The 12,468-nt window shown below is 38.9% G+C and overlaps 2 protein-coding genes across 4 annotated transcripts in view; both read right to left on the reverse strand.

Moving 5' to 3' along the window:
• Nucleotides 1-1,902: 1,902 nt before the first annotated feature.
• LOC122303307 (cysteine-rich and transmembrane domain-containing protein B-like) lies at nt 1,903-3,428 on the reverse strand. Its single transcript, XM_043115023.1, has 3 exons — nt 3,136-3,428; nt 2,403-2,556; nt 1,903-2,265 (listed from the first exon to the last, which is right to left on the reverse strand). The coding sequence occupies exons 1-3, from the start codon at nt 3,158-3,160 to the stop codon at nt 2,220-2,222; spliced, it is 225 nt and encodes a 74-aa protein (XP_042970957.1). The 5' UTR covers nt 3,161-3,428; the 3' UTR covers nt 1,903-2,219.
• Nucleotides 3,429-4,042: 614 nt separating this feature from the next.
• LOC122303305 (twinkle homolog protein, chloroplastic/mitochondrial) overlaps nt 4,043-12,468 on the reverse strand; it is a 39,962-nt gene continuing 31,536 nt past the window's right edge. For 2 of the 3 annotated variants that reach the window (XM_043115021.1, XM_043115019.1), the window contains 4 exons: nt 5,993-6,089; nt 5,783-5,917; nt 5,631-5,698; nt 4,043-4,477 (listed from right to left, as the gene is read on the reverse strand). In XM_043115021.1, coding sequence (XP_042970955.1) covers nt 4,429-4,477; nt 5,631-5,698; nt 5,783-5,917; nt 5,993-6,089 — 349 coding nt within the window. In that variant the 3' untranslated portion in view covers nt 4,043-4,428. The remainder of the gene's footprint in view (nt 4,478-5,630; nt 5,699-5,782; nt 5,918-5,992; nt 6,090-12,468) is intronic. The other variant, XM_043115020.1, reaches the window with a different exon arrangement.

The raw sequence follows: 12,468 nt of genomic DNA on the forward strand, positions 1-12,468 counted from the left end.
GCTAGCTACAAAACAGTTCTCAAGGCCGAGTTTGTTTGATCCCTTGCTAGCTGAATCTCAGGGAGCTCTATTTGCTGCAGAATTGGCAATAGAGTTGGGAGTGCATTCAGTTACTCTGGAAGGTGATTCAAGACAAGTGGTTCTTGGTCTTCAACAGCAGATGACCAGATATGATCGGGTTGGTATGATTCTTATAGATGCTAAGGCTCTGCTTTCAAATCTTAGTAATTGGAGAGTTGTTTTTGTTAAAAGATGTGGTAATGAGTTTGCTCACAATCTTGCTAAGGGTTCTCTTGTTTTGGAACCTGGTGATACTAGGGTGTTTTTTCATCCAGATTGTAATCTGTTTGCTGGTTTGGCAAGTTAATGAAGTTCCACTTTTCCTTTCAAAAAAAAAAGATGAATTTGACCAAACTAATGTTCTTATTATTCAATGCTAGCTCTTACTAGTCTGATAATAAATTAATACCGGTGGTACTAAGCAAAATATAGATATTATAATATGACGTAACAGTGCCGCGTGGAACTCTCAAATCTTACGGTAAGAATCGTAAGATTTTAGATGACCAAGTAGCGGCGTCCATTCCATATTTTTCATGCGTACGTACCAAAGAGAAAGGCAAGTTTCTCTTGGCAACTAGAACAACTTTTTACCCCCTCTTCTTTTATATATATATATTATATATAAAAAATATATTTACAATTATAAATTGTATAACTGTAACGTAATTATTTTAAAAAATAAAATAAAATATGAGATTTATATAATAAAAAAATTAATTTTTTAATAATAAATTCTATTCTTTTTTAAAATATGAGACCCAACTTTCTTTATAAATAGAATTACTCATATATCGGGAGAAACTCAAAACGGATTTGTTCCGTCGTAATTATCTCTAAAAAGATGGTCCTCCCACAAAACTAATTAAGGGCTCCAACTTCCTATTATCAAGTCAATTGTGTTATTAATTTGGTGTGGAGATAAGATTTTGAAAGTCCCATCAAGCTCTATAATTTCATTCTTTGAAGTTTGGATGCCTTCAATGAGCTGTTGTTTTCAGCGAAAAAAATTATAATAAAAATCGTTTGGTGACTGCGAAGAGATAAGACTAATGATGAGTCCTCGATCATATCCCCACCAAAAATTCAAATCGACGTACAGATTATATAATACCGCAACAAATGAGGAAGCCCCCATCTACATGATAGATATATGCCAGTTCTTATGGCTAAAATGAGCCTCCGCTTTCTTCTAGTGGTGGTCACACCCAAACAGAAAAATTTGCTAGAGGACCATCTCGGCCAGTGGTGCCCAAAATAAATAAATCAAGAAAAAAGACGCTCATTTGTTTGACTTACTGATAAACTATATTTGAAATGTGTGTTTATTATTAACAAGTTTGACATTATTAGGTAACCTGCAGATAAGCCTATTTAAATAAAGTAATATCAAGAAGAGTGATCATCTCTTGATCAAAGTCCTCGTATTACACGCCTTGTTTATTTATTAAAAAAAGATTAGGTAGATCGAAGACGCAACAAGCTGTAGTGTATTTACGGTTTTATAGACTGATCAATTTGTCGATCGAAATATTCAGGTTAGACATGTTTTGCTTGGACCTGTGTAGAATCTATGTATGTACACTACCATTTTATCTGAAGAGCTCCTTTTCATTCAAGCACCCAAGTTCTAATTACCCAATGCAATCAGGTTTCATATAAATATATATATATATATATATATATATATAGATGAGGCCTTTATGTATCAAAATTACCATTCAAACTCATCATCATGATATGACGTGCTTTTTAACATCACCAGAGGAGAGAGAGAGAGAGAGAGAGAGAGAGAGAGAGAGAGAGAGAGAGAGAGAGCAAAAATGGAATCATTTCACAATCTAATGAAGCAATATATATATATATATATATATTGCATTATTATCAGAATAATGATAACAAGATTATCACCAATATTTCAAAAAAAATAAAAATACAACAGTAAAAGGAAATCAACCGTGATAATTACACTGCAAAGATAGCTCTGTCAACGTGCATAAGAACATGAAAATTATCCGATCGCATGCGCACGATCCATTCTTCACGTACATATATAATAAAAATCCAAGTTCTCTATGAAAAAAAAAAAAAAAAAAAAAAAAAACAACAACAAATAAAGCAGCAATGGTCTCTAGAAATATTGCTCTCGATTCTGATCATCAGAAGCATGCATCCAGTACACAACAGCAACACAAGGCAGCACAACTGCGCAGTAAACAGATGAACAAATCGTAATGTCATTCATTTATCCAAAAATATAAATCAATAATAATAACAAAAAGATGAGTAAAATGAACAAATAAAGAAATAAATAAGAGAGATATTAAAGTACTACTGCTTACCATCCCTTCCAGAACCCATCACCCCTTGACTTGGTTTCCACTGGGCCGTGAGGAGGATTCTGAGAGTACTCATCTTTTGTAGGATAACCTGCCGGTGGTGGTACCACATAAGGACCTTGTGCAGCAGTAGACGATGGAGGTGGAGGATATGGAACTGAAGATTGAATTTAAGACATGATCCAATTAATTAATTAATAGGAAAAATAATTTATATTAATGGAAAAAACGTAGCAAGTGATCATATAATTGGGTGCAAGGAGACCCACGACAAGATCATAATTGTATATAAGTATATATATTTTTTTTGATAAGTTGTATATAAGTATATATATTTGATGTCAATATATGGTATTAGACTCATTACCAAGGAGGAAATTATTGTCTTATTGAAGTAAATATATACAAACATATAGTGAAACACAGGGAGTTCATTATTTATAAGTTTCATTTGGAAAATTCACGTGTTTTGAATTAGTGGTTGATCATATGATCTCATCTAAACAGTAGTAAACATACGTTTATCTTCTAACAAAATCAAACCTAGCTACTTGTTTTCGGTGGATGATTATGGAAATCAAGTCAAAACTCCATGCACTTATTTACAGGTCATGTAGACCAATATTAAGATAAATCAAACGGTGCTAGAAAATCCCAGGGGATCTAAGAACTGCACTCACACACATCCAACATCAACACAAACAAGAAGAACCTAAAACATGTATTCACTAATTACCTGCAGCCCCACTTGAAGTATTCATCTTTGAACAAAAGATTAAGATCGCGAAAACAAACAAAAGACGTGCGTACGTATCTGTGTAAGAAAAAGATGGAAAGGGAAAGATGGAGTAGATTGGAGGGGATGAAAGGGTTTATTTATAGAAAGGGATAGGCTGGAGTAGTTGCTTCTGGGAAGACGCAGACAGACACAGAGACAGGATGCCAGGACGTCGGCGCCACCGCGTGGGTATGAATACTAATGACGGCCGTCTCAGTGGCGAAGACCACAAAGAAAATCAGAAAAATGACAACAAAGCAGGCAGATGCTTATTTGTATGTGTTCATTTGTCTTGCTTACGTGTGGTCAGTGGGCGGTCCTTTTCGGTAACCTGCTCGGTATCAACACCTGCCCCATATACACACTTTATATTATTTCTCGTTTACGTCTTCCCCCGTTACAAGTCACGAAACTTAAAAATAGAAATAAAAAGAACACCTTTTGGATTTTTTCCATTTTATTGTATCAAAACGTAACACGTATTTCTTACGTTAGCGCGTTCGAATTGCAACACGAAGAAGAAAGAACCTTCCTCAGCTTCTTTCCGGTTTTCGGGTGTTCATAGTAACATATGGTATCTTCGACGCAAGTCGTCATTATTCTCAAACAGATTTGTTTAACTAATACTTCATTGATTGAATATTAAAAAAACCATTTTCCGAACAATCTTGATTCTCAAATCTTTTTATCTTTTTAATAAATTGAAGCATGCAATACATTTCAGTTGATAATATGTAAAGTAGAATCTTTTCCAATGGAACAAGAATTCAACCCCAAGGCCTATGTCCAACAAGCTTTTGGGGGTTAAAACTAAAAGCATGCTACCGTTCTTTCACAATATAACAGAGCCAGGGTGCAATATGACTGATTCATGAGAAAAAAAGCGACATAGAATTTCATTCCCCAATCTTGGATATAACCAAATACTATATAAGTTTAATAAATCACATTTTACAAGGTTGGGCAAAATAGACCATTAAGTCCATACATCTCCCAAAAAAGGAAGCCTCTATTGACAGAAATTGCAACTGCCCTCAAGAATTGTAGGTTACACCAAGTCATCAAGATCCGATCAACTGCCAAAGCTAAAAATATTTTGGTCCCTCTTACCACCATAGTTGTGCCTGGCGGAGAAGCACCCACAGCCTGATGCAGTGGGGAAATGGCATTAGAAAACCACCTCCTGTTTTGAGGGCCACTATCTGGGTAGATACTGCTGTACATCCATTTTCTTATCAATCATAGCATTGTCTATCTCTTGCCAGTTGGTTCATCAATATCCATGAATTCACCAGTTACCCTAAACAAGCACATGAATGTTACCACCATTAACACTAATTCATCATATAACATAAATACTAGGAGAGCATATAGAACTGAGGGCATGATATTATTACAGGAAATATAAATGTGTGATTGTCCCCAAGCGTCAATAAGGATTATGCACGAGAACTTGCAGACGGATTGTTCTCTTTGTTATTCAAGATCATTGAGTACATAAAAAAAAAGGATCATTGACTACATGATTTTGTAAACAAGATTGATGCAAACGTTTCAGAAGGTAAATATACGAGTTTTTCCCCAAAAAAAGGATTGACCATCTCAAAAGAACAAGTTCGACAATTCTACAATTGAAGACACTTAAAAAGCAACCATCCTTTTCTCAAATTAAAACCTGATCCACAGTCATCTTTTTAAATATTAATGATTGTGCGTACTCAAGCTAGGTCTTCAAATCGTTCATTTGAAAAAATCACTCTTTCAAGGGAGGCAGTGGGGATTCAAATTCCACTGGGGGGGTAGGGTACTACGAAAGGAAGTTGTCAAGTTGATCATGGATTATCAATAAGCACGGGAAAAAGCAGAATATTTGATGGAAGAACGAGCCTACTTAGAAATGAAATTTGGAAATTTCATTTTTCACCCCCAAACTACCACCCATTTAAAATTACACTCTAAACTATCAAAACCAATATTTTGGTACCTCAAGCTACTAATTTATTTCAATTTGGACTCTACATCCAATTAAACCGTTAGATATTATAGGACCCGAAACTTTTCAAATGAATTGTTTTGAATGCATTCACTAAATTTAAGAAAAATAAAACTAAAAGAATAATTAAAAAAAAAAAACTAAAAACTAAAAATTGAAAAAAGAAAACCAGATTGACAGAAATTGGTAGCTTGAGATACAAAATTGTTGGCTTTGGTAATTTGTGGTATAATTTGAAAAAAATGGGGGTAGTTTGGGAATGCAAAAATGAAATTATCTATATGCCAAACCAAGCTTGTTGATAAATTTAAAAAAAAAAAAAAAAAAACAAGTAGCCAGCTTTGCATTTAATAAATAATCATAACTTTAATTGAGTTACAAGAATTGAGTTCAAAATCAAACAGCTTGGTTCTATGGCAACTCCATCCATGAGACTAAAGAGTAGATTTTAAAAGCATACCTATTATAACACAAGAAGGCATCACCTATTGTTCCAGCAACCTTATTCCGAACCTTCCGAACACAAATCTGCCAATACAGCTCAAAAAAGTTAACAAACGCATTTCCATCTATAACAACAACAATCACAATGACCACAAAAGTATCACTCACTTGTACTTGATCAATAGGTCCAGCCTCTGGATCTCGATTACGATGAACTACGATCCCATTGTCACATTTGTTTATGAAGTGTGCACTTCCACTTATATCATACATGTTAGGCGGACCCCCAACCCAATGGTGCAACTGTGAAACAAGGGGAGAAATTAGAACAAAATAGATAGATACTCTGGACCAAACAAAAGGGTCATCGTGACCAACCTGTCTAGGATGTGCCACGAACCAAACATGGCAGGCATGGTGTTGAGCAAAACGTTTGACTTTGGTAAGCATCTGACTGACATACTCGGTCTCAGTCCTATAATAAATAGATTTTGTAATGGTAATAAACTTTAAATACAGGCATCCAACACATGAATGTTCAGGTCGAATAGCAAGTGTGAGGAGAAATATCGCTACAGATTTTATGTTCAACTGATACTTTTAAAGGGGACCACTCCTGTTTCTTCTCCTAAACACGATGCATACATTAAGAACCAGGAAAGCAACACACTAGCTACAAAGAACAGCAACACCAGCCAAGCGAAAACAACCACCATTTTGAAGATGCTAAAGAACCATTTCACTTGTTACCACATTGGTTGCCCATGCAAATATGGCAGATGAGAACTCGGCCAAAACTTTGGAGTCAAAGCATCATACTTTTGGGTATGAGATATGCTATAAACTACTGTCTTCTCACTCTTATCCTATTGTGCTGAAGTGGCATTGCCCATTAAACATTGAATTTTTTTTCTTAAAAGAGTTGATCCGAGGTTATGAGCACGATAGGATATAAATAGGATACAAGTGTAGTATAGCATTTTCCTTTGGCATAGGTATATGGGAGAAAATATTATAGGCGATAAGATTTCATCCTTGAAACTGGGAAGAGTGAGACCCATAAACAATTCGAGGTATCTTCTAAAGAAGTATGATCTCCAAGTTACTTCTTTAGGACCCCCTAAGTTTCTTCCCATCAAGCCAAAAATTTAAGTCATTTATAATAACACCAAAGCCAATGAAAGAAAGGGTTTCCCTTAATCTCTGCAGATGAAATGTTTGAGCTGTTAAGCCCAGCTCAGTGACCATTTAGACTTGGAACTTTAGTAAAGCAAAACTGCCTTTCTTCAAGCTTGGTTTGATTGCTACATGGATGGCTCATGACCTGTTTAACCTCTGCCTGATAACAGAATGATGAAGAATTCTGGGGACTATGTAACGCAACATGTCTTTTATCTGATTAAACCCCAAACCAGTGTAATGCACCCACATCACATGGATCAAGGAATCATCACCTTTTTTCCAAGGGCATGTGAGGCGTAGAAATTGTTTGCAACTAAGGGTTCAAATCTTAAACCTAGGGGGAAGCATACCCCAAAACCAAGACCTTTACCACTTGAGCCAACTCGTAGAGGTTGACCTGGAGAAAATCATTATTAATCACTGACACCCACTTTCAGGTCCATGATACCCAGGACGATAATAGACCTCTTGGCCAATTGGAAAGGTTATATGGCAGTCCATAAATTGTAACATGGAAAATGGTCCCTATCTGTCTGGTGTGGAGTATTTAGAAGGAAAATAATGATAGAAATTTTGAGAATCGTGAGCGAATTATTTAGGAACTTGTAACTTTTTTTCTCAATGCTTTGTTCCTTTAGCAGCTTCTCAATGCTTTGTTCCACGACTGCAAATATTATTTCTCTTTATCATATGGGTGAATGAGTTGACTGCATTTGGAAGATGGTGCCTCTATGTTGAATGTGATGTACTTGGAACAAAAGGAATGGTGGCTTAGAGTACAGTCAGTTATCCTTTGTAGTTAGGGTGGTTGATGACATTTCTCACGGTGGCGTTTTTCTTGGAAAGCTATGTATTTGTGTAAGGAGTTAGTTATAGGGTCAAAATGTTTCACTCTTGCAAAGGAGGGAGACAGGGTGGTGATACAGAAAAAACTTGGAGAATGGTGGCAAAGGTTGTCTTGGGACCTTTAGCAGTGCAATGGCTGGTTAAGGCAATGGAGACGTGTTCAAAGGAAGAAAAGAATGATTTTTACACCACAATAAGGGAAGGTAACAGTAGTTTTATTGCTCAACGGTGTGCAAATATGAGAGGCCGATACTTGGCAGTGGTGGAATATGGAGGTGGAGGGAGGAGAAATTTCATCTTCATACCTGAGGAAGTGGGAGATGGGTGGAGGAAGATGGGGAAGGCACTGAGGGACCTTTCCGATGAGATGAAAAATGCATACAAGGAGAATAGCCTGAAGAGGTCAAGGGCCAAGGCACAACCAAGAGCTCTTTCGTATAGGGAGGTGCTGATGGTGGAAAAGTCACATGTACCTAGAGTACAACAAGGTGCAGCTATGGGACTGGTCTCTGACAATGAGGCGTGCCATGTATAGTGGAAGGATGGGAGAAGCAGAGTTGGTGGTGTGGATGACGGGGAGACGATCAAACTTTTATGGGAAGCTAAGTCCCAGCTAGAAGATCTACAGCTAAAGGTAGACTTCTTGATACGGAAGGAAATGGGGCGGGAAGGGAGAGGGCCTAGAATGGGCTTGGAGAGTATGGGCTTGAAGAGGGGAGCCATCTCAGCCCCGAGTCAGGATGGCCTCATAAGAACTAGGCCTACTGCAAACGGCCTTACCCGTAGAACAAAGGAACTGGCCTCATTCCATGGGCCAGCTGCATCTCACGTAATGAACTGGATCCGAAATTCACAATCCGACCCATCAACGTCGGACCCGAAGAAACCAGCAACGAACCAGGCTCGGGGTTGAGCAGCCATTGACGGCGACACTTGTTCCGGTGGCACAAATAATGCCGGCGATGGCGGTGGACCAAATCTTGCCGTCGCGTGGGGAGGAAAATGCCGAGATTCAGCCTTCGATGGCAGTTTTCCTAGACCTATACGCACAAAACCCACCGATTTTAAACATGGAGATGATTTCATCACAAATGGAGGCTCATGGCACTAAGTGTGAGCATTTAGACTTGTTTTCGGAAGGAGGGGCTGTAAGGGACCAGGAGGCCGTGGTTGAGATAGAAGAAAATAGACTCCAAGGACCAGGAGCACTTCGGGGTTGTTCACAAAACCTGCCGACTGCCCATTTGGTTCCTGAATCAAATGGTGAAGGTATTTTTTCTGTGGTTCCTGAATCTCAAGAAGCTATTCAACTTTCGGAGGGGGTGGAGATTGTGGATTGTGGTGGTGGAATGGGAAGGTATTAACCAGTTTGAGGGGCGTGGTGATGGGAACCCGTTCCCTTTAAATTGTTTGTTACCAAAGGAATGTGAGATATCAGATTGGGTGTTCAAGAAGGTAAAGGATATCCAACATATAGTGGGTTTGAAGTGTGTGGGCTATGAAGAACAGTTTCTAGCTCTTCTCACGGCCATTGAGGTGGGTCATTCGGATTCTAAGAATAAGGGATCAAAGAAACAAAGAGAGCTTAAGAGGCTAGACTGGTCATTGAATGAGGGTAGTTCAAGCCGGGAGAGGGCCAAAGGGAAGGGTACATTTGTCTCGTTATGAAGCCAAAAATTGTGTCTTGGAATGTTAGGGGGTTGAATGATTTTAATAAGCGATCTCACATAAAAAATTTACTGAGAGATTGGAGGGCAGATATTGTGCGTCTTCAAGAAACTAAATTGAGATTGGTGACCAAAAATATAGTGAGAAATGTGTGGCATTGCTCGTATGTAGATTGGGTATATCTGGCTTCGAATGGGGCGTCGGGAGGTATTCTTGTGATGTGGGACAAAAGGGTGGTGGAGAAGATGGAGGAGTTCATGGGGGATTACACGGTTGCTGTCTCTTTTAAGATGGTGGAAGATAATTTTTTGTGGGCTTTTGCAGGCATTCATGGACCAAATAACGACAACGCCAGACAGTTTCTATGGGAAGAACTTGCTGGTGTACACAGCTAGTGGGACCTCCCTTGGTGCATAGGAGGGGACTTTAACATCACAAGGTTCCCTAGTGAAAGATCTGGTGACAGTCGTCTACGCCAAGCCATGACAGATTTCTCCAACTGCATTTTCGATCTAAACTTGGTGGATCTCCCACTCATTGGTGGTCCGTTTACTTGGTCAAATAGCCAGACGTGGTCGCGGCTGGACAGATTCTTAATATCGCCGGAGTGGGAATGTCATTATCCAGAAGTATGTCAGAGGAGATTGCCATGTCTTTGTTCAGATCATTTTCCAATTTTACTTGATGGTGGAGGCATTCGAAGTGGGCGCCGTTATTTCAAATTTGAAAACGTGTGGCTGAAAAGCGAGGGTTTTGTGGACAGGGTAAGGTAGTGGTGGTCTTCTTACCAGTTTATTGGTACCCCTTCTTATATACTTGCAGGTAAACTAAAGGTACCAAAGGAGGACTTAAAGATTTGGAATGTTCAAACTTTTGGAGACGTAGGGGAGCAAAACAAAAACATGCTGAAAGAGTTACAAGTGCTAGAAAGGATCTATGAAAATAGATCTCTTACCGCAGAGGAAATAGTAAAAAAGGCAAAAATGACTTTACAGCTGGAAAAGGTAGTATCACTTGAAGAGATCTCTTGGAGGCTCAAGAGCTTTGTGGCTGAAAGAAGGGGACCGAAGCACAAAATTCTTCCATAGAGTGGCAAATTCGCATAGGAGGAACTAATACTATTGAGTTGCTAAAAATCAATGGTAGTGATTGTAGGGAGGCTCCTATGATCCGGGATCATGTGCAGAATTTTTTTGAACAGCTTTTCACGGAAAGAGAGGGATGGAGACCCAACTTGGATGGACTTGTTTTTTATTCGATTGATACACAGACTGCGGTAAGTTTGGAAAGAGCTTTCGAGAAAGATGAGGTATATGAAGTGGTCAAAAGAATGAGGAAAGATAAAGCACCAGGACCATATGGTTTTTCGATAGGGTTTTTTCAAACTTGTTGGGAGGTAGTAAAAGTGGACTTATTGAATGTCTTTCAGGAACTGTTCTTGCATGGGAAATTTAAGAAAAGCCTGAATACGACTTTTATTGCATTAATCCCGAAGAAGACCGAGGTTCTGGAAGTGAAGGATTTTAGGCCGGTTAGCCTTATTCATGGGGTATATAAAATTATCTCAAAGGTGGTTGCAAATAGGTTGGGGGAGGTCATGGGAAAGATAATATCGAAGCCACAAAATGCCTTTGTTAGGGGTCGTCAAATTCTGGATTCGGTTTTAATAGCTAATGAATGTTTGGATAGTAGATTAAAGTCTGGTATTGAAGGGATTATCTGTAAGCTAGACATGGAAAAGGCATATGATCACGTAAATTGAGAATTCCTTATTTATTTACTGAGGAGATGTGGCTTTGGGAAAAAATGGTGCAAGTGGATTAGATGGTGCATTTCAACGGCAAGTTTTTCAGTTCTGATTAATGGCAGCCCAGAAGGTTTTTTCAACAGCTCTCGAGGGTTAAGACAAGGGGATCCCTTGTCACCACTTCTCTTTGTGATCATCATGGAGGCTCTGAGTAGGATGTTAATGGCACTAGTGAACAACAGGTTGTTGGCTGGTTTTTCAGTGGGTGATTTGAATGGGGGCCTTAGTTCGATATCTCACTTACTTTTTGTTGATGACACACTAATTTTCTTTGAGGCTGAAAAAGAACAATTGAAGACACTGAAGGCTCTTTTTTGATGTTTTGAAGCAGTATCAGGGTTGAGAGTGAACTTTGATAAATCAGAGTTAGTTCCAATTGGGAATGTTAGTAATACTCGACAGTTAGCGAGCATACTGGGGTGTAAGGTCGCTGCTTTACCTATGACTTATTTGGGATTACCGTTGGGAGCTGCTTCACGAGCCGTATCTATCTGGGATACAGTCATCGAGAAAATAGAGCGAAGATTGGTTGGATGGAAGAGATTGTACTTGTCGAAAGGAGGTCGTGTGACTCTGATTAAGAGTACTCTTTCTAACTTACCTACTTATTTTCTGTCTTTATTCCCTATTCCAGCTTCTGTGGCGGCCTGGATCAAAAAAGTGTACGTGATTTCCTGTGGAGAGGGATGGGGGATGAATTCAAGTATCACCTAATCAGCTGGGATAAAGTATGCAAACCAATTTCTTCAGGGGGGTTGGGGATAAAGAACTTGAGAACTTCTAATCGGGCACTTATTGGTAAGTAGCTATGGAGATACAATATAGAACCGGAAGATTTATGGAAAGTAGTAGTCGACAGCAAATATGGCAACTTATGGGGGGGCTGGTGCACTAGAGAGGGGAATGGGTCTTGTGGTGTGGGGATTTGGAAGCATATACAAAGAGGGTGGGGGGTGTTTGCCAACCATACTAAACTTTTGGTGGGTGAGGGCACACGAATAAAATTTTGGAGGGACATCTGGTGTGGAGAGGAGGCACTGAAGGATTCTTTTCCATTTGTTTTCCGTGTGGCTTGTGATCAAGAAGCTTCGGTGGCGGATCTCTTGGTTCGTTCAGGGGACCAAATACTTTGGAATGTCACTTTTAGTAGAGCTGCACATGACTGGGAAGAAGATAGCTTTGCGGCTTTTTTCAGCCTAGTGTATTCTACGAAGCTGAATGGATTAAATGAAGATAAGCTGTGGTGGAAACCTGCGGGTAAGGGTACTTTCTATAAGTCCCTTACAATTAATACAAACTCTCCTTTCCCATGGAGAAACTTGTGGAGGAATAAGGCGCCTCCCAAAATGCT

This window comes from Carya illinoinensis, chromosome 3, assembly GCF_018687715.1.
Source record: "Carya illinoinensis cultivar Pawnee chromosome 3, C.illinoinensisPawnee_v1, whole genome shotgun sequence".
Taxonomy (NCBI): Eukaryota; Viridiplantae; Streptophyta; class Magnoliopsida; order Fagales; family Juglandaceae; genus Carya; species Carya illinoinensis.